The following is a 26,780-nucleotide window of genomic DNA, read 5'->3' as shown; positions in this document are numbered from 1 at the left end:
TCTCCTGCAGCCCCAGCCATGTCCTGCTATGACCTGTGCCGGCCCTGCGGCCCCACCCCGCTGGCCAACAGCTGCAACGAGCCCTGTGTGAGGCAGTGCCAGGACTCGCGGGTCATCATCGAACCGTCCCCTGTGGTGGTCACCCTGCCCGGGCCCATCCTCAGCTCCTTCCCCCAGAACACCGCCGTGGGATCCTCCACCTCCGCCGCCGTGGGCAGCATCCTCAGCGAGTCCGGGGTCCCCATCAACTCGGGGGGCTTTGGGCTCTCGGGGCTCTCCGGCCTCGGTGGCCGCTACTGCGGCCGCAGGTGCCTGCCCTGCTAGAGCCGGGCCGCACATCCAGCGAGTGCCTCGCCAGGCCAAGTGTCCCCTGGAGCTGCTGGCCAGCCTTTCCAGAGGCCTCGGGCCCCTCCTGACAAAGAGGGAGGCAAACGTGCCCACCTGAGGCTTCTGCTTGTCCTGCTTTCTCCTGCGCCTCCCCGGGCCCTGCCGTGCCCTGCTCTGCTGGCCCAGGGGCTCAGCCCCAGCCCAGCCCAGCCCTGGGCTCCTGCTGCTCCCGCTGGCCCCGTGCCCAGGACAGGCAGACGTGTGTCCCACTGCTGGTCATGCCTGCCTGCCCATGCCTGCTTTGGTTCTGTCTTCACACACTCAATAAAGTTCACTCTGCATTGGAATTGGAGTCTCCTGGAGTTCCTGCCCTGCTGGGATGTGCAGCTCAAGCTGCTCCATGGGTGGGGGGGTGATGGCCTGGGGGTGTTTGGGTGGTTAAAGGCCAGGGTTGGACCTTTCTCACACCTGGGCAATGTGAGAACCTCCAAGGCAATCGCTGGAAGTGCCATAGGGCAGTGGAGGGTGTGTGGCCTTGTGTGAGTGTGCACAGGGTGACCAAGAGTGCCCTAGGGGACATCTGAGCCTGGCCGAGGTTGGGGATGTGCTGAGGTGGGTGTGTGACGAGGACATGGGACAGGGATGGGCACACAGGGACCATGATTCCTCCTCTGAGGGTGTGTGGCCTTGTGTGAGTGTGCACAGGGTGACCAGGAGTTGCCCCAGGGGACATTTGAGCCAGGCTGTGGTTGAACAACTTCCAGCTCATGAGTCAAGCCGCTGACCCGATGTTCCTGTTCCAGTTTCACCCACCTGCCCAAGGCCATGATTGTGTTTTACCGCCTACCCCTGGACCTTTACCTTCCCTCCTCCAGTCTTTCTCCCAAGTCCTGGATGCAGAGGGAGTTCCAAATGCGTTGAAGGGACATTTTTCCAACTGCCAAAGTCAACGTGATGCCCAGTTTTCTTTTCCTGCATTCTGTGGAGTGTTTCTCCCCAGGGAATGGGGTGTGCCAGGCCCTGCAGCCACCTGGTGACAGTCAAACCCCTATTTGGGGCATCAGTGTCTGAAATAAATCCATCCTGCCAAGTTCCTCTGTCTCTTTATCTGCTGTGGAAATGTCCTCCTGTCCTTGCCCGAGCCAGGAAGGGACATTGGAGCAACAGGGTCAAAATGGAACCAGGGAAGGGAGACAACACCCCCAGGACACCCCTGAGAGATTTGGGTTGGTGGGGACACCCAGGGCTTCATGGAGACCCTCAGTGAGGAAGGATGGGTGAGGGAGAAGGACAGAGGGCTGGAAATGCCTTTGTTGCGCTCAGTGTTTTGCCTCTGGAAGGCATTTAAGTGGAAATGGCGGGATGGAAACGTGGTGTGTGAGAGTTTTGAAGGAAATCTCTCTGTTAGATCTGCCCTGTCACACCTCGGGGTTTCTCCTGAATGTGTTTGTTTGGAGAAACAACTTCTATCAACCTGAGAGCTCCCTTCAACCTCCTGGTTGATGAATCTGGCTTGGACCTCTGGGATTTCAGATTTTTCTGTCACTGATGGAGCCCCAGCCTCACTGGGACAGAAGTTTTGCCCCATTTGCCCTGAGGGGTGTCATGGTGGTGCCTGGGCAGGGCTGTCACCACTCCTGGGCATACCAGCTCTGCCCTTGCCCCAGGAAATGCAGCTCAGAGCATGGAATCCTTCCTTTCCCCATCTCTGGGGACATCCTGGCCACTTGTGCTGCCCAGGCTGGGTTTGTGGGCACTGCCAGCCCTCAGCTGCTCCCTGTGTCCTGCTTGGAAACATTCCTGAGTATTTGGGACCTGATCTGGTCAGAGGCAGGGGGGAAAAAGGAGTGGAGGGATGGCCCTGAGGAATGGGAGAAGGAAGAGTTTTGAAGTCAGATGTTCTCATTAAGGAGTGTTTTCTGCAAGATAATGACCCTGACTAATATTTGTTAGGAAATAATATTTGTTGGGAAAGCAGCGTCCTTCCTTCTGGAACTGTCCTGTTCTGCTGATTGGAGACCTCCAGGCAATGCTGAAAGAGGTGAAAGGCAGGAGAAACGAGATAATTTCTTCCAAAGGCAACGTGAGATCCCAAAGAAAGTTCAAAACCAACCCATGCAGTCTCTCTGATGAATAAATGATGTCTAAGAAGGCTTGAAAAGCCTTGGAGTCACAGGGAGCAACGTCTACGGCCAGTCCCCGCCACAGCCAGCCCTTTAATCCTGGGTTTATAATAAAAAAAACTTCATTTATCACTCCAAAGGCTCAGAGCTGCCTCAGGAGGGGAAGATGCTGACATCACCTGGAAATACAGCACCACTCCACCCAGCTGGCTGAAACATCAGCCTGGTTCTGGCTGAAAAATACCCTAAAAACATTTTGTCCTCTAATGCTGGCACTTGAAAGGAGCCAGTTTGGCTGAATGGGCATGTCCTGCACAGGGAAATGAAAAGGCAGCCTCGAAGGGAGCGTAAACAACCTTCAGTTTACTTAATTGGGGATGCTTTGCATAAAATATGAGCTTGTTGGTAAACACGTTCCCTGTGCAGAGGCGCGTCGGGCCTGGGGCTGTGTGGGACAGTATAAAAGGCAGAGCAAGTGAGGATCCCTCATCCACTTCTCCTGCCTTCTCCTCCTCGGTGACACAGGTGAGCTGTGAGGGCCTTTGTCTCACTATTCTCATTCTCTTCTCTTCTCTTCTCTTCTCTTCTCTTCTCTTCTCTTCTCAATCCTCAATGGAATCTTTGCCTCTCCATAGTGCTCTCTGAGAGTCTTTCTCCTTGATTCTGCTCTCACCAGGTTTTTGTGGTCATTTTTTGCTGGGGAAAGGTGAGAGATGTTGGGATTTCTTTGCAGGGAACTCTCTGGGCTCAGGGCTGTTGGGTTCCTCCCTTGCTCCCTCTCCAGGCTGTCCCTTCTGCCCAGGCTGTGTTTCCTCCTGCGAGCACCATCTCCCTGTGTTCCTCACACCCCATGGGTTTTTTCCCTGCCTTCTCCAGGTTCTCCTGCAGCCCCAGCCATGTCCTGCTACGACCTGTGCCGGCCCTGCGGCCCCACCCCGCTGGCCAACAGCTGCAACGAGCCCTGTGTGAGGCAGTGCCAGGACTCCCGCGTGGTGATCCAGCCCTCGCCCGTGGTGGTCACCCTGCCCGGGCCCATCCTCAGCTCCTTCCCCCAGAACACCGCCGTGGGATCCTCCACCTCCGCCGCTGTGGGCAGCATCCTGAGTGAGGAGGGAGTGCCCATCAACTCGGGGGGCTTTGGGCTCTCGGGGCTCTCCGGCCTCGGTGGCCGCTACTGCGGCCGCAGGTGCCTGCCCTGCTAGAGCCGGGCCGCGCGTCCAGCGAGTGCCTCGCCAGGCCAAGTGTCCCCTGGAGCTGCTGGCCAGCCTTTCCAGAGGCCTCGGGCCCCTCCTGACAAGGAGGGTGGCCAGCTGAGGCTTCTGCTTGTCCTGCTCTCCTCTGTGCCCAGGCCAGGCAGACGTGTGTGTCCCACAGTCGGCCAGGCCCTGCTGCTGGGTCAGCCTGGCCCGGGCCCTGCCCACCCCTGCTTTGGTTCTGTCTTCACACTCAATAAAGTTCACTCTGCATTGGAACTGGAGTCTTCTGGAGTTCCTTCCATTTTGAGATCCCCAGCTAAAGCTCCTCCATGTGGGCGCTGTGATGCCCTGGGGTGTATGGGTGGGATTGAAGGCAGTATGGCCTTGTTGTTGTGCACAGGAGGTGCTCCAGGGGACATTTGATCCAGGAGGGGTTTTGGACTTTGGGTTCCAGATGATGAGGCAAAATGGTGTTCCTTCCATTTTGGGATCACCAGCTAAAGCTGCTCTGTGGGCAATGTGATGCTCTGAGGGGTGGGATTGGAGACAGTGTGGCCTTGTCATTGTGCCTCAGTGGACATTTGACTCAGGAGGGACGTGGGACACTGGGTTTCAGTGGATGAAGCAAAACATTGACCTTCCAGAAGAGACTTCTGTGAGCATTTACAGGCACATTCCCAAAGCCTTTATTATGCATTTCCAACTATGAGTGGTTGTTTTCCTTGCCTGCATCCAAGCACAGCATCCAAACTCTGGAGCACTGGGACAACCCAAGGTTCTGAGGTGACACGTGGCTCCCAGGGCAGGTTTGCAAAGAGAAATGTGAGTCCTGTGCCAGGTGTTTGCACAGTGGAAATGGACTGAGCATGCGTCACTCTTGTGGAGGAATCCCAGAGTCCTCAAGGCTGAAAAAATGCTCCAAGACCAAGTGGCCAGTCAACACAGCAGAGTTCTGCAGGTCTGCTCCAGACACCTGCTCCTTCAGGACATGGTGACACACGGAATGAGTCCACAGCAATTACTGCTCCCGACCACAGGACAATTTGGGTGGGGGATAAGATGGATCCACTGCTCCCTTCTAGGCCTGGGTACAGGTCCAGACCTTGTCACCATCATTGCTGCCCTCCCTCAGAGGAGGAATCATAGTCCCTGTGTGCCCATCCCTGTCCCATGTCCTCGTCACACACCCACCTCAGCACATCCCCAACCTCGGCCAGGCTCAGATGTCCCCTAGGGCACTCTTGGTCACCCTGTGCACACTCACACAAGGCCACACACCCTCCACTGCCCTATGGCACTTCCAGCGATTGCCTTGGAGGTTCTCACATTGCCCAGGTGTGAGAAAGGTCCAACCCTGGCCTTTAACCACCCAAACACCCCCAGGCCATCACCCCCCCACCCATGGAGCAGCTTGAGCTGCACATCCCAGCAGGGCAGGAACTCCAGGAGACTCCAATTCCAATGCAGAGTGAACTTTATTGAGTGTGTGAAGACAGAACCAAAGCAGGCATGGGCAGGCAGGCATGACCAGCAGTGGGACACACGTCTGCCTGTCCTGGGCACGGGGCCAGCGGGAGCAGCAGGAGCCCAGGGCTGGGCTGGGCTGGGGCTGAGCCCCTGGGCCAGCAGAGCAGGGCACGGCAGGGCCCGGGGAGGCGCAGGAGAAAGCAGGACAAGCAGAAGCCTCAGGTGGGCACGTTTGCCTCCCTCCTTGTCAGGAGGGGCCCGAGGCCTCTGGAAAGGCTGGCCAGCAGCTCCAGGGGACACTTGGCCTGGCGAGGCACTCGCTGGACACGCGGCCCGGCTCTAGCAGGGCAGGCACCTGCGGCCGCAGTAGCGGCCACCGAGGCCGGAGAGCCCCGAGAGCCCAAAGCCCCCCGAGTTGATGGGGACCCCGGACTCGCTGAGGATGCTGCCCACGGCGGCGGAGGTGGAGGATCCCACGGCGGTGTTCTGGGGGAAGGAGCTGAGGATGGGCCCGGGCAGGGTGACCACCACAGGGGACGGCTCGATGATGACCCGCGAGTCCTGGCACTGCCTCACACAGGGCTCGTTGCAGCTGTTGGCCAGCGGGGTGGGGCCGCAGGGCCGGCACAGGTCGTAGCAGGACATGGCTGGGGCTGCAGGAGAACCTGGAGAAGGCACAGGCAGAAGGTGAGGCACAGCCTCAGCAGGAGAAGGAGCAGAGGCCGAGGGAAGTGACCGGGAACAGAGAGGATGATAGGATCAGGAGCCTCATCCCCATGGCTTCCTGCAAAGAGCCCAAGAGCTTCTCCCAACTCCTCGCAGTGAGCAGAGGCTGGGAGAAGGATCTGGGGGCAAAGTTCTCAGCAGGATCTCTGCAGCATTGAGGCCAGGGATGAAGACAAAGACAAGGACACGAAGGAGAAGGAGAAGGAGATGGAGAAGGAGAAGGAGAAGGAGAAGGAGAAGGAGAAGGAGGAGAAGGAGAAGGAGAAGGAGAAGGAGAAGGAGAAGGAGAAGGAGAAGGAGAAGGAGAAGGAGAAGGAGAAGGAGAAGGAGAAGGAGAAGGAGAAGGAGAAGGAGAAGGAGAAGGAGAAGGAGAAGGAGAAGGAGAAGGAGAAGGAGAAGGAGATGCCAAAGGCTGTTTCAGCTCACCTGTGTCACCGAGGAGGAGAAGGCAGGAGAGGTGGATGAGGGATCCTGTGCTCAGAGTGGGTTTTATACTGTCCCACACAGCCCCAGGGCCAGCCTTTGCTCATGGGATGTGTTTCCCAAGCTCATCCTGCATGGAAAACACTCCCTTCCTCCAGCACCAACCTTTGATTTGGGGCTGCAACGCTCCTTCCCCGTTTCCTTGCTGCTGGCATCCCCATTCCACGCTGGAACCTCGTTTTGTGTGACTTAATTAGAGATCAAAGGCCTCTCCTGGCCAGCACTGTTGATTCAGGTAATTCAGGCCTTTGTGGCCATCTCCTTGGAAAGCAAAGTGTTTTTCCTCCTCTGTCTGGCGGTTTAGTCACTGCCTCGTCTGTCTTATTGCCATTTCCAAATTAAAACCATGCCAGACTCATCCCAGATAGCTCCAGATTCACACAGCATTTGCATATTTTGCATAAATGTAATTGCAGCTATTTTTCCATGTGTTTTCAGATTGTGCCACATGTCTGGTTTGAATCTCTCATCGAGAATGAAGCCCTGCTTTAGGTGAGAGCCTAATTAGGTCACAAACCTGGCTTGGCACCAATTTTTTTTAGTTTTTCAGTCAACATTCAGTATTTTATTCCAGAAACCACCTCATGATTTATAGTTTATTGTGTCACCACCTTCAGCTTGTGTTGAACCTCCAAGTGCATTTAATAACCAAATGTGGATTATTTTCCAAGTCAGCTTCACACTTTAAGGGGGATTAATTCCCCCTTGACCCTCAGAGCAACTTCTGCAAAGTCTCCAGGAATGGTTTTTCTTTCTCTTTTTCCAGCGGGGAGCTGAATTCTGTTTTTCAGTGGAAATAAAACATTCAGCAGCTGGTGTTGGCTGTGGGCTACTGGGCAAGTTACTTCCCTGGCCTAATTAGGGCTGGAATGAGCTCAGGTTTGATGTCCCAGCACCGCAGTTTAGAGGCCAGGGTGGCCACTGGTGACATCCTGACAGAGCTGCTGTAGGACAGGAATGGGAGCAATTGGGAACACAGGGCTGGTGGCATCCCTGCAATTGCTGGGACACCTAATTTTGGTTGATTTATGGCCATCCCCAAAGCCAGAACCCCAAATGCTTCATTCAGGTGGTGCAGCCAACAATCATTTCAGCTCAACTCGGATAATTTGAGCGGATAATTTTGGCTAACCAAGGGGAGGAAGTCTCCAGCTTCAATTTTTCCGCCCCAAAACATTTCTGAGGAGAGAAATGTTTCATTTTATTCATTAAAGCAGAGCTTAGCGCATCATGATTGCAGCAAAACAAGAATTAAACTGACCATGAAGGGATAAAATTATTCAATCCCCAGACTGGGGGCTTTATTTTTAGAATTATTCAATGATTTCAGTTCAGAGAAGGACCAAATTAATTGGGAATGCTTCCTGTGGTGATTGAGGCTGAAGAAATTATCAATTCCAGGATGTGATCCATTCCAGGCCAGGCTGGATGGGATATTGAGCAACCTGACCCTGTGGGAGGTGGCCCTGCCCATGGAAGGAGTTGGGACAAGGTGATCTTTAAGGTCCCTTCCACCCCAAACCATTCCGTGACTCCACAACTAAGGGGAATTTTCTTTAGGTAGTATTCTTTTAATTTAAAAAAATGAATTATTTTAGGAAGTGTTTTTTAAATTAAACAAAAAGAAAAGGATGTTTCACTGGAAGCTCCCTCCCAGCAGTATCAGAACCTCCATCTCTCATTTAGCTTCACTCCACATCCCGAAGCCTCGGAGGTGTCTGTCTGCAGAGCAACCGAAGCTCTTCAGCTTCTTGAAAGGGAAGAACTTCAAAGCCAATCCCAAATATTCATTAAATGGTTGAGACACACAGAGTGCATCAGCCATGGAAATATTGCAGCTACAATGCAAAATTGGGATGGTTTTGTCACTTGGGCAACAACGTCGCCCGAAATTTGGTTACTCCCCAGGCAGACAGCATTTAACAGCGTCAGAACCCAGGGTTATTAATTTTTTCATCAAAAAGTCATTTTGTGTGTCATAATAACCTCCCACGGAGCCTCTGGAGCGGATCCAAGGCTGCTTGGGATTCTTGTGACAATTTCAGGCAGCAGCGCTGGGAACAAAATGAGGTGGGGATGGGGAAAGGGGGGGTCCAGCAGGGCCCTGCTCAGGTGAGACCTCAACTGCAGAGCTGGAGCTGCTAGAGAGAGCCCAGAGGAGGCTGCAGGATGGGATCAGAGGGATGGAGCAGCTCTGCTGGGAGAACTGGGAATGTTCAGCCTGGAGAAGATTTGGGGTGACCTGATTATGGCCTTGGAGGACTTGAAGGGGCAACGAGGAACTGGGGGAGAGACAATTCCCAAGGGATGGGGTGCCAGGACAAGGGGGAAAGGGTTCAGACTGACAGGGAGAAAATTTAGATGGGATTCTGGGAAAGTTCAGACCCACAGAAAAGAAATTTAGGTGGGATTTTGGGAAGGTTCACACCAACAGAAAGGAAATTTAGATGGGATTTTGAGAAAGTTCAGACTGAAGGAAAGGAAATTTAGGTTGGATTTTGGGAAGGAATCCTCCCTGGGAGGGTGGGGAGGTTCCAGCAGAGGTTATGGATGGATACTCCATCCTTGGAAGTGTCCAAAGCCAGTCTGGAGCACCTAGGGATGGTGGGATAGTTCCTGTCCATGGCAGGGGGGGAATGAGATGAGTTTCAAGGTCCCTTCCATCCCAAACATTCCATGATTTCCTGGGAGACTGACAGGAAATCACAGCACAAAGCCAGGGAATGGATTTGTGAAACCCAGGGAAAGGAGTTTATTTGCTTCTCCCTGGATGCAGGTTATTCCATTAATTATAATGGAATTTATTCCATTGAATTTATTCCATTCCTGGGATTTAATTTATTCCATTTTTGGGATTTCATTTATACCACTATTGGGATTTCATTTATTCCATTCTTGGGATTTCATTAATTCCATTATTGGGATTTATTTTATTCCATTATTGGGATTTCATTTACTCCACTATTGGGATTTAATTTCATCCACTATTGGGATTTAATTTATTCCATTATTTGGCTTCAAAATGCACACAGCATAGGAAATAATAAAATTTAAAAACGCCTTACAAGGCCAAGAATCCTGACCTGATTAGGAGCTGATTACTGGAATGACAGCTGAGCTCTGATCTGTTTATCTTTGAGGACTTTTATTGCTCAACCCATGGGTGGCTGAAGCCAATTCCACGCTGGGGATAATGACACAGGGATGTGCAAACCATTAATGAGCACCTGGGATGGCACTTTTGGGATCAGAGTCGCTGCCTCGGGGCTCTCCCTGTCCCAACTCGTCATTTAAGAGGGATTTAAAGAGGAAAAAAAAAATAAAAATTGTGCTGGATTAAAGGAGCAAACAAGGAGCAGGTAAAAAACAAATCTGGCTGTAGGGAAGGGCAGAGCTCAGGGACACCGGGCACTTTCCCTGCCTCACTACCTGGGCTGAAAGATGCAGGTTTTGGTAAAATGACCCCAAAATGAGGTCGGGAATGAGGTTTTTGTCAACCCCGGGGCAGCTCTCGGACCCTGAATGGGGGGTGATGCTTAAAGAGTCGCAGAGCACAACGAGGGTGCCCAGAAATGCCCTTTATTAAAGAAAAAGGAATAAAATCCCAATTTCTGTGTGGGCAGAACAATTCCCTCAACCTTTCCTCCAGCCTCCCAGGGATATATTTATATAGAAATATATTTATATTTATGTTCTATATATGTATATATTTTATATATTATAAAATTATATTTATAAATTATATATATATATATATATAATTATATATTTAATTATACATATGTAAAATTATATATAATATAATTTATTATATATTATATATATACAAAATAATCAGAATATTGGGAGATTTCAGTAGGAAAAGGGTTCATACTCCATCCCCTTTCCCCGAAAATCATCGAATTGCCCATTTTTATTCCTATTTCCCCTTTTTAAATAATTCATCCCATTTTTCTCTGGAATTATTCCTGCAAAAATGGGTGACTCTGCAAAGTTCCCAAGGCAACGCCAGTCCCCGGGAACAGCCCCGGGAAGTTTTGGATTAAAGGATTTCAAAGCACTTTGCAAACTCTCATGAATGATTTATTCATGTAAAACACTCATTAGCAGCTTTTAGGGATGCAGCAGGATTGCAGGAGCACAAAGAAAGTCACAAAGTCACCCCGAAGGACGTGGCAAGGTTGGTAATGGACATTCTCTGGTCATAAAGAGATATTTTTAAAATACATAATCAAATAAATAAATAAATAAAATAATATATTAAATATATTGTATAACTATATTGTATAAAAATAAATCTATAATAAAATATAGAATAAAAATACAACCATTAAATATATTTTTATGTTTATATAAATATATTTAAATATTTGTATATTCATATAAAATATAAATATATTAATAAACATTGAATCTCTTGTATATTTATAATTAATAATATAATGTTATGAATATAATATAGTATAAATATTCATTATATTTATAATAAATATTACTCTATTATAAATACACTAATTAATAAATAATCATATATCTTATTATAATGATCATATTAATGAATATAAATATTTTCTCTTGTTTGATTTCAATTTGAAAACTTTGGGTTTTTACTTCTGTCAGATTTCCCAGAACAGGCAAATGCTGGAATTTGTTACAGAGAAAACCTGGACATTCGACAACACTGATTCCTCAGGAACTACACAAGCAGGGAATAATTGTTAAATCAAAATGTGGAGATCATTCCTGGTTAATTCTGGATTTAGGGGAAGGGGCTCAGAGTTGATTTTTTATAAAGGAATGACAAATAAAGATCTTTGATTAAGATTTAATAAAAATGGGGGCTTGTCAGGAGAAGGAATTGAGGGAAAAAAAAGATTTTTCAGTTTAATTCTGAGCCTTGCAGTCTCAGAAAAAAAAAAAAAAAAAACAAAAAATGAAAAAAAAACAAAAACCCACCAAAAAAACCCCAAATCTTCTGGAATTCTGGGATAAAAAACAGCCCTGAAGAAGGAACAGGAAGGTCAGAAATGCAAACAGGGCCAGTGTGACCCACAAGGAGAGAATGCAGAACTCAGTCCTGAAAAATTAATCTGGAATTAATTAACACCTCACGCACACACAAAAGGCTTCGTTAATATTTCAATTAATTGAAAAAAATTTCAACATCTTCACTCTCCTGTTTTTATTATTATTATTATTATTATTATTATTATTATTATTATTATTATTATTATTATTATTATTTATTTGCGTGGTTTCATCCCTCTTTAACTGCTAAAAGCCGATAAACCCGCGCTGATACGATTATTCCTGGGCAGCGCGGCCTTTCCTAAGGGGTGATTTTTGAGGCGGGATTTTCATTAAAAAGGAATTATTTTCTGCCTGGGGATCATTACCCCATCCACGGCAGCAATTTGGAGGCCCCACTAATTGCAGATTTCTTAAGTGGCAGCTTCAGGTTTCGAAAGACATAAACAAAGGCTGGGGTTTTAATTAGGGATGGGGCCTTGAAGGCCTCACACAGCTTCGGGAAACTCACCATTTTTTTTTGAGGAGAAAATGGAAAGAAATCAAAGTTTGCTGCTCATTCTGAGGGAGAAATTCGGGATAAAAATGTTCTGTGGGAGGGTGGGGATGTTTTGCAGGGAATTGTGGATTCTCCATCCCTGGAAGTGTCCAAGGCCTGGCTGAATGCGGCCTGTGCTCCTGGGAGGGCTTGGAATGAAATAATTTTTAAAGATCCTTCTTTAAACCATTCCAGGACTGCACAAAACACACCAGGAGAACGTGACTACGCAGAACACTTTGAAAACTGAGTAATTTATTAAAATAAAACCCAGGGCTGTGTTTACTGGCACAGATTTCTAGGCCCCAACTGGAGAAGCCATTTCAGGACACGTCCAAAAGTGCTCCCAGCCCTTCCCTAAATCCCTTCCAGGGCTTGGGACTCCCACTCCTTCATTCCCAGTTGATCTTGGAATTTGGGGGTTCTCCTTCCCCCCACGGATCTGCGGAACCGCAGCCAAGGCCTGCAGGAGCCGCTGGAATTCAAATCTGGATTTGAAATAAATTGAAATAAATGGCAGCCCGGTTCACTGCATGTTCCTCCGGCTGCTCCCGGGGTGACCTCGGAGGATTCATTTGCCTCCTGTGCTTCCCTACACCCAGATAATAACTGGAATTAAAATCTGCCAAAGGCGACGGAAAATCCATCTGCCAGGGAAGGGCCCAGGAGATCTTTTATAGAGGGACCAAAAATGCAGAGGGAGCAGAAATCCCCGCGAGTTCCAGAATGTTCTGCAGCATAAGGGGCTGGGAAAAGGGGAGTGCTCACAGAACACCAGCTCCAAGTTCATCAAATCCAGCCTCTGATGGATAAACCTTCAGGTTCAAGGTTTATCTGCGCTTGGCCACACATTGTGTGAATTTTATATAAATGCAATTAATTATTGTCTTTAAAAAGAGTGTTAAGTGGTTAAACTTAATGTGGGTTCTGAAGGGAAATAAAATGTAAAAATATAAGAAGCAAAAATGTAGAAACACAGAAATAAATATATAGAAATAGAAATATATACATATATAAAAATATCCGTAAATATATGTATATATAAATACATACATGAAATTTAAATCTGTAAATATAGAGAAATATAGGAATATAAAAATATAAAAAATTAAACATTTTAAAATATAAAAAATGAAAATATAAAAATATGTATTAGTGTCCTTTTATATCTTCATAAATGACATTTCAGCTGAATTAATCCTGTGGAACAGCTTTCTTATAACCTTAGGCTTGTTAATTAGAGTTAAATCTTGGGACATTCCCACCTGCCTTGGACACTTCCAGGGATGGGATATCCACAATTCTCATTCCTCTTTCCCAGGATTCACATCCCAAGCGAGGTGCCAGGAAGTTGAGCTGCCTCCCTTTGTTCCTAATTATTATTTACTCTCCATTTTCCCTCCCAGCATAAATTATCTGCAGCCTGAGAGGGGTCCTAAGGCAAAAGCATTTGTGGGCACTTGGGAACAAAAGGGTTCGGGCTGATCCCAAGGGATTTATGCAGATTTGGGCATCAGGGGTGAAAGAGGGAGGTGGAATTGTGCTTTTAAGGTTGTCCCTGAATATTTAAATGATCCCCATCCCGGTATTCCAATAGGATTTCAATTAAGGACAGTTTTTAGGTAGTAAATAAATGAAATTATCTGGGTGCTGTTATCCCAAAATATTCCTGGCTACACAACCGGTGGGTCCCTCAGAAATCTCTTTTTGAGGGAATCCTGATTTGTGTCTTTATTATGATTTTTCTGTCATTGATTTCCTCTTTAAAATCTCAATAAAAATATTTTAAATCCATGTCTGGCTCACTCAAAATGTTGATAAACTACCCGCCGCCATTTTCTCCAATATTTGAGTGGTTCTATATAATTTGTGCTAAATTACGTTTTCATGAGGACAGAACAATTTCTTGTCTACTTTCCCCCCGCCCCTTAATTCTGCCCCAGAAAACCTGGATGATTCCAACTTTCCTTTTCCCACAACTTTATCCTTTCCAACCCAAAAACTGGGGGAAAAGGGAGAAAAAAAACCCCATAAAACAAAATCAAGGCCATGTGAGGCTGTGATTTCACCTTGAGTCAGGAGCCAGAACCGTGGGTGGGATTTGGATGCCTTTAATTGCGCTGGGGTCAAACCCTGCAAAGCCCAGGAGCAAATCCAGCTGCTCCACTTAAACCCCATCCCAAGATTTGTAAGGAGAGGATGGGAGATAAGGCTGAGGTTTCTCCATGAGGTCACTGACATCATGAAATTAAAGATTTATTTGCGAATTCATGAGATTTCTTGAGAATTCATGGGATTTATTGAGAATTCTGGCATGGTGAATTTATTTTTTCTCCTTATCCATAGATGTAAGGGTACAATTGATGCCCCTGGGAGTGGTTTTGGGACTAAAAAAAAAAAAAAAAAAAAAAAAAAAAAAAAAAAAATCCACGCTGGGAAATCATAAAAATAATTCAGTTCCCTGCTAGGAAATGATGCCACTTCAGCTCCCTTTCACAGCACCTGAGAGGGAAAACCCAATGCCAATAAAAGAACCCTTGATCAGGCCCCGAAATAACTGAAATGTGGTTAATTAGCAGCAGATCGAGCCCTATTTTTGGCCCTTGAAAGGGCAAAGTGAATCCTGCCCGGAGGGCGTAGCACGCTCTGGGAAGCTCCGGGAGGGAACAAACACAAACAGGGAGCAAAACAGTTTCATTACTCGCAGAAGTTATGCAGGCAGCAAAGTTTGTTTTGCAACTAATTAAGACTTCATGCAAAGAGGGTGTCACATCCTCCAGGCGCTTCGAGGACGTGTATAAAAGCGTTTGCTACGTAGAAGCCTCCCTAATCACTTTTCTTTTCCTCTCCTCCTTGGGTGATCCTGGTAAGTCAATTTTGAATCAATTATTGGATTTTAAATCAATTATTATTTTATTATTACTATTGTTGTTATTGCTATCTGAATCTCAAATGACAGAGCGAGCTCCTGAAAGGACAAGGGGGTGTTTTAGCAGAAAAAGCCTTTTTATTATCCTTTAGTTTGGAGTTAATTGAAGTTTTACACTTCAGAGGGGAGAGCTCAGGAAAGCAGGGAGGGCACAGAAAACTCCCTCTGAATCCTAAAGAGCCTCAATAATTCCATGGTGCTCTTTTCATATTCTAAAGAGTCAGTGTCATTAAAGAAATTATCATTTAAAATTTAATTTCTACAATATTCTCACCCTCAGCTGTCTCCCAGGAGGCTCCCGTGTCTTTTAAGTTGGAGAACTCGCCCTAAATATTTTCCCAATCCTGCAGAGAGCAGAACACAGATTTTCCTTACTCAAAATCCACTTTACTGCTGGCTTCAGTTAAAATATATTTCTATTTTGAATTCCAAATGTAGAAGGAACTTCCCAGCGCTCCTTTTTCACCTCCTTTCAGGAGTTCTGGGATGAGCTTTTACAAATAGTATGGAAGCACTGGAAGATCCCAACCCCCAGACCAATCTTCTTTTCTCAAAGTCAAAATTGGCCATTCCAGATCCAGCTTTTCAGCTGGAAAAATACCCCGTGGTTGTCTTCTCCTCACCTTGAAGTCTAAGGAGATTGGACTTTAATTAATTGGAAAAAAACTCAGAATTTTTAATTTGGGAAGGTTAAAATGGAATGTTCAGGTGGAGACGTGAGAAATCCCCCCTGGATTTTGTCTCCCTCACAGATTCCTGGGGTGAAGTGGGGAATTATTTAGGAAATCACTTCAAACCCCCCTTTGCCAGCCCTTAATTTCTCCCCCAGCAGCTTCACAGAGCTAAAATGAGGAAAATGAGGAAAATGAGGAAAATTATCCCATCTCCTAACGTGTTTTCTTTGCCCAATCCGTGTGGGCATAATCCAGGGCAAGCACGGTCTTCAATCCATAATTAAACCATGCCCAGGGAAAATCTGGCCTCGATATCAGGCTGGGTTTAAAGTGCTCTGGGATTTCAAATATTCAGCTGATCCCTAATGAGACCCATAAAAAAATGGGTGGATCTCCATCCTGGATCTCACTGTTCCACTTGGAACAGGGTAGGAGGAGGACACGAGCTCCAACCTCCACACTGGGGATTTAAATGAGGATTTAAACCTGAGTTGAAAATCTGGGATTGAGTTGGGAGTCGTGGTTTTCCACTGGCAAGAGGGGTGGGACGGACACAGCGAAAATCCCAGGAAGAGAAACAATGGGATAAAAGATTTTGGGGTTAAAATGGTGATGGTCTGAAAAATACCATTATGTTGAAAAGCAGGAAGTTCAACCAGGAAGGAAGAGAGCTCCTGGTTGGAAAACTAAACTGGACAAATTCAGCTCCGACCTGAGATCTTTGGAATTCCCAATTCCCCATAACCGCGTTACCAAAACGCCGCTATTTATCCCAGATATTTCCTGCCACACCAAGGATAGTTTTTCCTCATTTTTCCCTCTTTTCCTGCTCAATTCCAGGTCAAATTCAACTCCCACCTGAATTCCTGCTCAATTCCTGCCAAATTCAACTCCCACCTGAGCCCTCTCTATTTCCCAATTTCTCGTAAATTCCCATAACCGCGTGACTTAACCCAGGTATTTATCCCAGATATTTCCTGCCACACTGAGAATGTTTTTTTCTCATTTTTCCCTCTTTTCTTGCTCCTTTCCAGCTCTGCCCTGCCAAATTCAACTCCCACTCATGCTCTCTGTAATTCCCAATTTCCCATAAATTCCCATAACCGCTCTACCAAAACACCGCTATTTATCCCAGATGTTTAGCGCCACACCGAGGAATATTTTTCTCATTTTTCCCTCTTTCCCTGCTCCTTTCCAGCTCTGCCCTGCCCCCATGTCTCCCTTCCACGAGTGCTGCCTGCCCCCGGGCCTGGCGTGCCCCGAGCCCTTCGCCGTGACCCGCAACGACACCTGCGTCATCAAGTACCCCGACACCGTGGTGGACATCGTGGAGCCCGACTTTCCCCCCTACTCCGTCATCTACCCCGGGCCCACGCTGACCACCTTCCCCCAGCAGACCCTGGTGGGCTCCACGGGCCTGCTGGACATCAGGAACTTCCTGGGCTCCCAGGGATTCCTTGGGTTTGGGGGTAGGTGCGCTTTGGGCTCAGTTGCGGACACCTCCTTTCGGGGCGCTTTGGGGGTTTTTAATCCTTTTCCTCCTCACTCATCCCAGTTTTGTTGTGCAACTTGCAGGCCAACCTAAACCTTGCCTGGATATCTGTGGATAGACTGAAAAAGCACAACTGAGCAGTCAGACAGAGCCCGACCAAAGTTTATGGATAATGGATTGTAGAAGTGCCGAGCTCCCGAGGTTCCCATGGAGTCCATAAATCCAGGGATTCCTGGCACTAGACCTGCCTGAGGACTAGAATTTCCAAACTATGAAAAAACTGAAATTTCTCTACTTATACCTCATTCCAAATTAGGATAAACCAAAGCCCAGAATTTTCCAAGAAACCAGATTTTTAAAAAATATATATATCTCCTTTTTTTTTCTTTTTTTTTTTTTTTTTGGTTTGCCAAAAGCTGTGTGTCAATAAATTCATTTTTATGCCAACACGGATGTTTTATTATCAATTTCTCCCAAAATAAAAAATTACAAAATCCACCCAAATGATATGACTGAAAATCTTGGGTTCCAAAATGAAATTTTACCCAAATTCCTCTTCATTTGCAAATTTTGCTGAACCAACATTTTAAAAAAAAAGGAAATAAATCATCTCTACTTGGCATTTCTGGAAATTAGGAATTTGTAGTTCCTTGCTGTGCTTTATTTCTGCTTAGCCTCACCATGTAACGCTCTCCCAGCTTCTTTTCCTGCCTTTACCTCATTTAATGCAAGGGGGAAAAAAAGCCAAAATCAAAATACTTACAGCAATTGTAAGAGCAAATCTCTTTGCAAAATCCTTCTGCTAAAATCTATGAAAATCATGGGGGTGGGGATTTGTTGTGGACGCTCCTGGAATTCTTTGATTTTATCCTTTCCAGTGAGTTTTGCATTTGTGAATTGAGCTTCTCGTTCCCATTAAATGCTGTCATGCAGATGCACTTTTGGGTTTTGGTTTTTTAGGATAGTTTCGGGTGGAAGGGACCCCAAAGAAATCATCCAGTGCCACCCCTTGCCATGGGCAGGGACATTCCCCCATCCCAGGTGGATCCAACCTGGCCTTGGGCACTTCCAGGGATGGGGAATCCATGGAATCACCTGGGCCAGGGAAGGATTTATCCCTAAAATCCCATCCAAACCAACCAAGGGAATTTTGGAATGGTTTGGGATGGAAAGGAAACTGAAATCCCAAAAACTCCCACCCCAATTCCCCTATTCTAGGTGGGTCCAACCTGGCCTTGGACACTTCCAAGGATGGAAAATCCATGGAATATCCTGGGACCCTCACAGGGAACAATTCCAACCCAAATCCCACCCAAATTTTCCCTTTTTCAGTCTGAACCCACCCCCCTGTCCAGTCACTCCAGTTCTGGTGGAAAACTTTCTCCTCTACATTTAATTTTGACCCTTTTTGGTCCCAGAAGTGACTTTGGGACTTTTCCTGAAGCTCAACCCCTCCCACATCAGCATTAACCAAACCACCATGCAAAATTGAGGAGATTTTGCCTTTTCCCAGAGTACATCTAGCCTGGATTTTGGGGTGAAATTCTGCTGCCTCTGGGAGCTGGGCCCAGCACAAAAATGCAGGGTTTTTTTTTGTTTAATTAATTGAAGCCCTGGAATGAATTTTCCAGCTGACTCGTGAGGCTGTTCCCCAAAAATAGGACAAAAATCCTGGGCCAAGCATGTTCAGGCAGGAGCTGTCACCCTCCCTGGGGCACCAGGCGAGGACAAGTTGGGCAAGGATGATCTGCAATGTGTGAAAGAAATAAATATAAATATTACATAAATATTATATATTATGAGCAAGGACGATCTGCAGCATGGGGACATGCAGCTTAAAATGTGAAAGAAATAAATATAAATATTATATATTGTGGGCAAGGATGATCTGCAATACGTGAAAGAAATAAATATAAATATTATATAAATATTATATATTATGAGCAAGGACAATCTGCAATGTGTGAAAGAAATAAATAGATATAGATATAGATATAGATATAGATATAGATATAGATATAGATATAGATATATAGATATAATTTGTAGGTATAAATTTTATATATAAATATATATAAATATTAAATATAAATATTAACATAAATAACCTATAAATATAAATATATTTATAAATAGAGATATTATAGGCAAGAACAATCTGCAACGTGGGGACGTGCAGCCTAAAATGTGAAAGAAACAAATATAAATATTAAATATTATGTATAAATTAGCCGATATTTGGTAATAGCTAGAAGTAATGAGTGATCGAGATGGGAATTAAGGAGCTGGAATTTCCGGGGAATCACATTCCCAAAATCCTCCCGCACCCCCCTGCCGGGGGTTTTCTGTCCACACCAATCCACTTAATTTCGTCTAATCCACAAAGGAAATCTGCAAATCTGCTTTTTCCACAAATCAGCTCCTGGATGATCCTTCCCCTAATGACAGGTGTTGGGGACGATCCACAAACATTAATTATCTTTGTACACAAGCCTTGCGACACCAAGATTTGGATTTGGACATCCAGATGTTGGGCAACAGCTGCACTTTAGCAACACGAGGATGGGGATTAGGAGTGGCATTTTTCCGGATCATTATTTTGTATTTTTGGGGGGGCAGGAGCTGGTTTGGATTTTCGGTGAATCAGCTTCTGTGCGCCCCGGGGCTGGAATTAATTCCAAGGTGAATATTTGGGATATTTGGGAATTTTGAGTGTCTTGGACTAACTCAAGGAACTCCCTGGCAATGACATTTACAGGTATTTAGAATAAACACATCCCAAATCCTCATCTTTAAGCGATTTTTGCTTTTCCTACACTAAACATCGGAACTAAAAACCAGGATGAATCAAACCACATCTTATCAGCTTTCAAATATTCGAATATCCGGTGATAACATTTCTTAATTAAGCATAAAACTTCATTAACGACACTTCGTTAATACTCCAGCCCCCGAGGGATTGAATTGCATTAAATTCAGCCCCCGGGGCAGGTTGGTGGCAGCTGAGGCCGGTGCTGGCCGGAATTTGTCACCCTGGAGCCACCCCGGGAGGACCAAGGTGACTCCGAGCATCTGCCACACCCAAGGGTTGCTAAAAATACCCGGCTCCTCCTCCCGCGTGTTTACATTCCTGTGGTTTACTGCCATTAAACAATTCCCTGCCCTAAGCTCTCCTGAAAATGTGGGATTTCCCTCCGGGGGGGAGGGATCCATCCTGCTGGGAGGCGGGTGGGGAAAAAATCCCAAAATCCAGTGGGAATAATCCCGAAATCCAGCGGAAAAAATCCCAAAATGGAGTGGGAAAAATCCCAAAACTGAGTGGGAATAATCCCAAAACCGAGTGGGAATAATTCCAACATCGAGTAGGAATAATTCCAAAATGGAGTGGGAATAATTCCAAAACCAAGTGGGAAAAATTCTAAAATCTAATGGGGAAAACTACATAATCAAGTGGGAATAATCCCAAAATCAAGTGGGAGTAATTCCAAAATCACGTGACAATAACTCCAAAACCGAGTGGGAAAAATTTCAGAATCGAGTGGAAATAATTCCAAAATCGAACAGAAAAATCCCGGGCTTCATGGGGAAACTGAGGCAGGTTGTGTAATGCCACCCGGGACAAGCAGAGGGAGACGCAAAGCCACCGAGGGAACTCAGATCTGGGGCTCCACCCAAACACTGAAAAACGGGATTAATAAAAAATTAAAAACAAAAATACCAGAACCGAGGACAAATTTAAAAATCAAAACAAAACACCAAAACACAGCATGCTCTGGGTTCCACCAACCCCAGAACCCCTTTCCTGAGCATGCTCCGGGCTCCATCAACCCCAGAACCCTTCCCTGGGCTTGCTCTGGGTTCCACCAACCCCAGGGACCCTTCCTTGAGTGTCCTCCGGGCTCCACCAAGCCCAGAACCCTTCCCGGGAATGCTCCAGGTTCAATGCTCCACCAACCGCAGAACCCTTTCCCAAGCATGCTCCAAGCCCAGGAACCCTTCCCTGAGTCTTCTTCAGGTTCCACCAACCCCAAAACTCTTCCCAGGACGTGCTCTGAGTTCCACCAACCCCAAAACCCCTTCTCTGAGTGTTGTCTCGGTTCCACCAACACCAAAACTCCTTCCCTGAGCGTGCTCCAGGTTCTACCAAGCCCAGAACCATTTCCTAAGCATGCTTCAAGCCTAGGAACTCTTCCATGAATGTTCTCCAGCCGCCACCAACCCCAGAACCCTTCCCTGAGTGTTCTCTGGGTTCCACCAACCCCGGAACCATTCCCTGAGTGTTCTCCAGGTTCCTCCAACCCCACAACCCCTTCCCAGGGCATGCTCTGTGCTCCACCAAGCCCAAGAACCTTTCCCTGGGCGAGTTCGGGAATTTTTCCCCACCCGGGAACCGCCGGCTCTTGTGCAACCACCCAAGACCAACCGAGGTCACTCCCTGCCCTGAGCAAGCCAGGGGTCACCGCCTGGATTTTGGGGTTTCTCCGACTTTCCCTGCGAAATCAGAACTCCTGATAGAGCAGAACGCGCGGGGAGCGAGGCGTTAATTGCCGCTAATTACCCGATGGGCGGAATTGTTGCTGATGATGCGAGCTTGGTGCCGCTGATGTCAGCGGGCAGAGACGCTTTGAAGCGGGGGCAGCGAGGGCTGCGAAGCTCCGGCAGCGCCGCTCCCACCCCAAATCTTCTCTTTGATGATTCCTCCGTCAGGCAGAGCTCCTGACTCAGCCTCAGCAGCGAAGCCCGCGGCTCTGCAGCCCCGCCGAACCGGTTCGGGCGCAAAAAACCGAACGAACCGGTATTAAAGCTGCCCCTGCCCTGCGCAAGGATGTGATTTTCTACAGTAATTCAGGATTAATGGTTATTAAGGCTCTGTGTTGTGGGGTTTGCAGTCTGCGCTCGCTCTTTGTTGCCTTTGTTACTCACGGGATGGTTTTGGGTTGGAAGGGGACTTAAAACTCGCCCAGTTCCACCCCTGCCGCGGTCCCGGCTCCTTCCAGCCTGGCCTCGGACACTTTTCTTCGTTTTGGTGGATTTCTCCTTAAAATCGGGGCTTAAATATTCCGGTTCTGAGGGATTTAGGAGCGCTTTCCTGCTCTGCTTTCTGTGCCGGGTAAAGGGTGCAAAAATCAAAGCGGGGGCTTTTCCAAGGCTTTGAATTTATGAGAGAATGAGGGATTTCAGTCTCTTAATTCTGAAAAAAAAAAAAAAATTTGGAAAAGTTTTGAGAATGGATTTTCCCAGAAATTCCCTGGAGAAGCTGTGCCAGAGCCTCCCCACCCTCACAGGGAACGATTCCTTCCCCAAATCCTCCCTAAACCTCCCCTCCTTCTGTCTGGATCCATCCCCACAATTCCTGACGAACCAACTGCAGGCACAGGAGCAAAATACAAAACGCGGGTGGAAAAGAGAAAATTCCACTCCAAATTTCTGCATTTCGGGTGATTTTGGGAGGAGTTGATCCCGTTGTGCTCCAGGGACTGATTTTTTCCAGCCCGGATTCGGTTCCTGGATTGGGAATTCCCAAACTGATCAGTTGAGGAGAGCTGAAATCATTTCCGAGGGGTGAATTTCACATTTTCTCCGTGTGCTTTAACCCCTTTTTCCCCTTTTTTCCATTTTTTTCCCTTTTCAATCCCTCTTCCCTCCGGGGGGAGCTTTTGCGCCTGGAAATGCCCACCTTGAGACGAGGTAAAGCTATCCTGGGGTTTGTGGCATCCCAAGAAATATTCTGATTTTATGAGGCACCTCCAGATATCCTGCAGGGCTTTGGAGCTTATCAGGAATATTCCGGAGACATCAGAAAATGAGATTTCAAAGAGGATCTCAAAACCTCTGCGAGTTTATCATCCAGGGAAATAATTTCGTGGTAATCACGGTAATGACATCCTAGAGGATCCAGGCTGCTGTGACCTCACAAAGAATAAATTATGGAAAGTGCTTCATCAAGCTCCTCATTTTAAACTTCACAATGGGCATAATTCATGAACCTCTTCGTTTTTATTCCAAAGATAACCCCGAGCTTTGCTCTTCAGCTTTGCAGCAGCTTCTTCCCCTGATTTAGGAGCACACCCGTAAATCCCACCAATATTATGGGAAAGAATCCCAGATTTGATAAACAAGGCACGGCCACGATTCCCTGTGTCAGGTTTTGCTTCCATAATGAAAATCACCCTGGCTCTCCAAGATTCCCTGCGCGCTCCAGCTTTTAGCCAAGATAATCTAAAAAAAAACCTCATTAATTCTCGCTGCATTTTCACCTCTTAATGAAACCGGGAGCAGAAAAGCAGGAAATTCCGAGATGAAAAGACCTGGCCAGTTGCCACCTGCATTTTCGGGGTTATTGCCCAACGCGGCTTTAGATAATCATAAACAGCGAGCAAAACAATTCCTGCGGCTCCAGCAGCGATCCCTGCACCGGGTTCGGCTCCCGAGTCATTAAAGCGCTTTGGCAAAGGGTGGCTCAGCCGCCCCCGGCCATCGGGGCAGGGTATAAATCCCCTCTCCACCCTGGCATCTCCTCACTGCCTCTCCCGACTCCACCTCTCCGCCTCTCTGAGTAAGTTCGGGTCTAAAAACCTCAATTTTCCTTCTGCTTTTGGAGTGGATTTCTCCCCAAAATCGGGGCTGAGCTTTGCATGAATGTTCTGGTTCTGAGGGATTTAGGAGCGCTTTTCGTGCTGGCCAAAGTGGGAGAAAGTCCAAGCGGGGCTTTTGGGATTTATGGGAGAATGAGGATTTCAGTCTTTTAATTCTTGAAAAATATTCGGGAAAGTTTCGGGGATGGATTTAACTTCGCTTTTGGTTGCGTGGCACGATCGGGGAGAGGGTTCAGGATGGAATTAAGGGAAAACTGTGGAAAATCCTGCTTAGAACTGAGCTCGGTGCAGCTCTGCTGCTGCTTGGATCAGCTCATCCTTAATTTAATTGGAGCCACAGCGAGCTACACCAAGTGATTATTATGGATTATTAACGTAACTGTGCCAAAAACTTTCATTTCTAACTCTTAAAAGTGATTTACAATTCTAAAGCGCTTTTACAGACATTAAATTCAGCATTTCTGTAGGTCAGTGCTGCGTTCTCACTTAAGGGAATTCGGAGGAAAATGCCCTCCATGGGTATTTTTGAATTTTTTTTAAATTATCAAAAGAATAAATTTAATTTACAAGTTTTTAAAAATATTCTGATGCTACACCAGGCTTTTATGTGAGGATTTAACCTGAAGAAATAAACATTATTGAATTAATTTCCCCTAGGTGAAAATGCAATTTTCTTATTTGGCTTGATTATATCACTATAGAAATAATTTAACATATATATTATATGATATAAATATTTAATTATATGTTTCGCTTATTAAACGAGCACTTAACACTTCCACTTATTCTCAGCCTTTTGCTTTTTTCCCCTGTGTTTTAGCAGAATATTTTCGTGCTAAAACACAGACGGAAAAAAAAAAAAAAACAACGGGAATCTGCAAGGAAAATAATACAAAAAATAAGCAGGTTGCAAAGCTGATTATTCCACGCTGAAATACGTGGAAAATCCGGATTTTTTTTTTTTTTTTCCCCAAGTGTGGGAGGAACAGAGGCGCTGTGGGAACGAGTTCGAGCGCGTCCTCAGGAATTCCTCCAAAGGGCCGGGGCTGGGAGGAAAAGAGGAGGAGTTCTGCTCCAGGGGGAGGAGGAGAAAAGGGGAAAATTAACAGGAATTCAGAACAAATCGGGGCGGGAAAGTTAAAGGTGGGAGATAAAACTGCATCCAAATTAACTCCGAGGATCCCTTAAAGACAAATCTCAATAATCAAGACAGCAATTATTGGTTTTACCTCAATTATCCCTAACAAGATCTTAAAAGGAAATTATAGCCTAGAGAGCAATTCTTGGTTTTGCCTTAGTTATCCCTAAAAAGATCTCAAAACGAAATGTCAATAGTCAAGAGAGCAATTCTTGTTTTTATCTGAATTATCTCTAAAAACCACTTAGAGACAAATGTCAACAAACAAGCGATCAGCTCTTGTTCTTACCTGAATTATCTCCTGCAATGTCAATAGCCGAGTGCTCAACTCTCGTCTTTTTCCGAGTTTAGGAGCACAATATCCTTTTAGAGATATCTCGATTACCTCTAAAAGCCACCTAGAGCCAAATAAACCAGCTCTCGACCATGTCTTTATCTCGATTATCTCTGAAAACCACTTAAAGCCAAATGTCAACAAACAAGAGCTCCAGTTCTGTCTCTATCTCAATTATCTCTGACGATCTTTTAGAGACAATTGTCAATAAACCAGTGCTTAAATTTTGTCTCTATCCCAAATTTCTCTGACGATTTTTTAAAGCCAAATGTCAATAAACCAGCCCTTGGCTCGTGTCTTTATTTCGATTATCTCTAAAAACCACTTGGAGCCAAATGTCAATAAACCATTGCTCAAATTTTGTCTCTATCCCAATTTCCTCTGATGATCACTTAGAGCCAAATGTCAATAAACCAACGCTCAAATTTTGACTCTATCCCAATTTCCTCTAACCATCTCTTAGATCCAGATGTCCATAAACCAGCCCTCAAATTTTGTCTCTATCCAAATTACCTCTGACAATCTTTTAGATTCAACTGTCAATAAACCAATGCTCAAATTTTGTCTCTGTTCCAATTTCCTCTGACGATCTTTTAGAGCCAAATTTCAATAAACCAGCCCTCAAATTTTGTCTCTATCCCAATTTCCTCCGACGATCTCTTAGACCCAAATGGCAACGTCCAAGAGCTTCCAGGAGTTCTTTGCTTCGCTTTTGGACCTTTCTTTGTGGTTTTTGAACCCCGCAGGCTCTCCCCCAGGCAATGGCTTCCACCCAGCTGGCCTGTGCCACCCCCTGCGAGCCCAAGTGTCCCCAGCCTCTGGCCAGCAGCACCAACGAGCCCTGCGTGGTGACCTGCGGCGACTCTCGGGTCATCATCTACCCGCCGCCCGTGGTTGTCACCTTCCCGGGGCCCATCCTCACCACGTACCCCCAGCAAACCGTCGTGGGAGCCTCGGAACCCTCGGAGGTGGCCCTGGGCGAGCCCCAGGCCGCGGTGGCAGCCGAGGTGACAGCGGGTGACAAAGTGGCAGCGCCGGTGGTGGCCCGCGCGGAGCCGCGCTGCGCCCCCAAATATTCCTACAGCTACTCCTCGCAATGGACTCATCCCTGCAATTCCTACCGCTCCGGGAAGCGCTGGACGTGCTGAGCCCGGGGAAAGGGAAATTCCGGGTGAAATCCCAGCGGTTTTTTTCCCTTAGTTTAGAGCTGTTCTCCCGCAGCTTCGCGGCGCAGCCGTCTGCTCCCGCCGCGCTTTGGCTTATCGCGGATTTTTTTTTACTGGCACTGAGCTTAGAGAGGTGACTTGAAATGCTCGGAATTGCACACGGCAACCCTGCCAAAAAAGAGAAATTCCCCGTTTTTTACAAGAGGCATCCCTTGGATGCTGGTGATTTGCCAGAGCCTCGCTGAACCCCCCGGAATGATGCTCTTTGTATCCTGTACAGTTTTGTTCCACAATTGTAGGAAAACTTCTCTTTCCAAATAAATTTTCTCGACCGAAATGCATTTTCTGTTTTCCTTTATCACATTAAAAAAAAAAAAAAAAAAAAAAAGAAAAAAAAGGGGGGAGGTTTGGATGGGATATCAGTGAAATTTTTCCCCCAGAGGCTGCTGGGCACTGCCCAGGTTCCACAGGGAATGGGAGGAAGCTGTGCCAGGGGAGGTTTAGGATGGATTTTAGGGCCCTCAGAGAGTGCTGGGCACTGCCCAGGTTCCACAGGGAATGGG

The 26,780-nt window shown here is 46.6% G+C and overlaps 5 protein-coding genes across 6 annotated transcripts; 4 read left to right on the top strand and 1 right to left on the bottom strand.

The window, feature by feature from the left end:
• On the top strand, positions 1-324 carry LOC131569308 (feather beta keratin-like). Its single transcript, XM_058821516.1, has one exon. The coding sequence runs from the start codon at positions 19-21 to the stop codon at positions 322-324; it is 306 nt and encodes a 101-aa protein (XP_058677499.1). The 5' UTR covers positions 1-18.
• Positions 325-3,328: 3,004 nt separating this feature from the next.
• On the top strand, positions 3,329-3,652 carry LOC131569310 (feather keratin 1). Its single transcript, XM_058821518.1, has one exon. The coding sequence runs from the start codon at positions 3,347-3,349 to the stop codon at positions 3,650-3,652; it is 306 nt and encodes a 101-aa protein (XP_058677501.1). The 5' UTR covers positions 3,329-3,346.
• Positions 3,653-5,452: 1,800 nt separating this feature from the next.
• LOC131569302 (feather beta keratin-like) lies at positions 5,453-5,776 on the bottom strand. Its single transcript, XM_058821510.1, has one exon. The coding sequence runs from the start codon at positions 5,756-5,758 to the stop codon at positions 5,453-5,455; it is 306 nt and encodes a 101-aa protein (XP_058677493.1). The 5' UTR covers positions 5,759-5,776.
• An 8,818-nt stretch (positions 5,777-14,594) lies between these two features.
• Positions 14,595-17,831, top strand: LOC131569649 (claw keratin-like). Of its 2 annotated transcripts, XM_058821893.1 has the most exons (3): positions 14,595-14,754; positions 16,690-16,960; positions 17,067-17,831. In XM_058821893.1, exons 2-3 carry the CDS (start codon positions 16,705-16,707, stop codon positions 17,099-17,101), a joined length of 291 nt encoding a protein of 96 aa, XP_058677876.1. In that variant the 5' UTR covers positions 14,595-14,754; positions 16,690-16,704; the 3' UTR covers positions 17,102-17,831. The 2 variants fall into 2 exon arrangements, with proteins under 2 accessions (XP_058677876.1, XP_058677875.1); XM_058821892.1 differs by having other exon boundaries at positions 16,690-17,831.
• A 5,507-nt stretch (positions 17,832-23,338) lies between these two features.
• Positions 23,339-26,541, top strand: LOC131569640 (feather keratin 4-like). The gene is made up of 2 exons (XM_058821882.1): positions 23,339-23,539; positions 25,798-26,541. Exon 2 carries the CDS (start codon positions 25,813-25,815, stop codon positions 26,197-26,199), a length of 387 nt encoding a protein of 128 aa, XP_058677865.1. The 5' UTR covers positions 23,339-23,539; positions 25,798-25,812; the 3' UTR covers positions 26,200-26,541.
• Positions 26,542-26,780: the final 239 nt, after the last annotated feature.

The sequence above is a fragment of the Ammospiza caudacuta genome, chromosome 30 (genome assembly GCF_027887145.1).
Source record: "Ammospiza caudacuta isolate bAmmCau1 chromosome 30, bAmmCau1.pri, whole genome shotgun sequence".
Classification (NCBI taxonomy): Eukaryota; Metazoa; Chordata; class Aves; order Passeriformes; family Passerellidae; genus Ammospiza; species Ammospiza caudacuta.
Note: the sequence above shows the minus strand (reverse complement) of the source record. Positions and strands in the feature narration are given on the sequence as shown.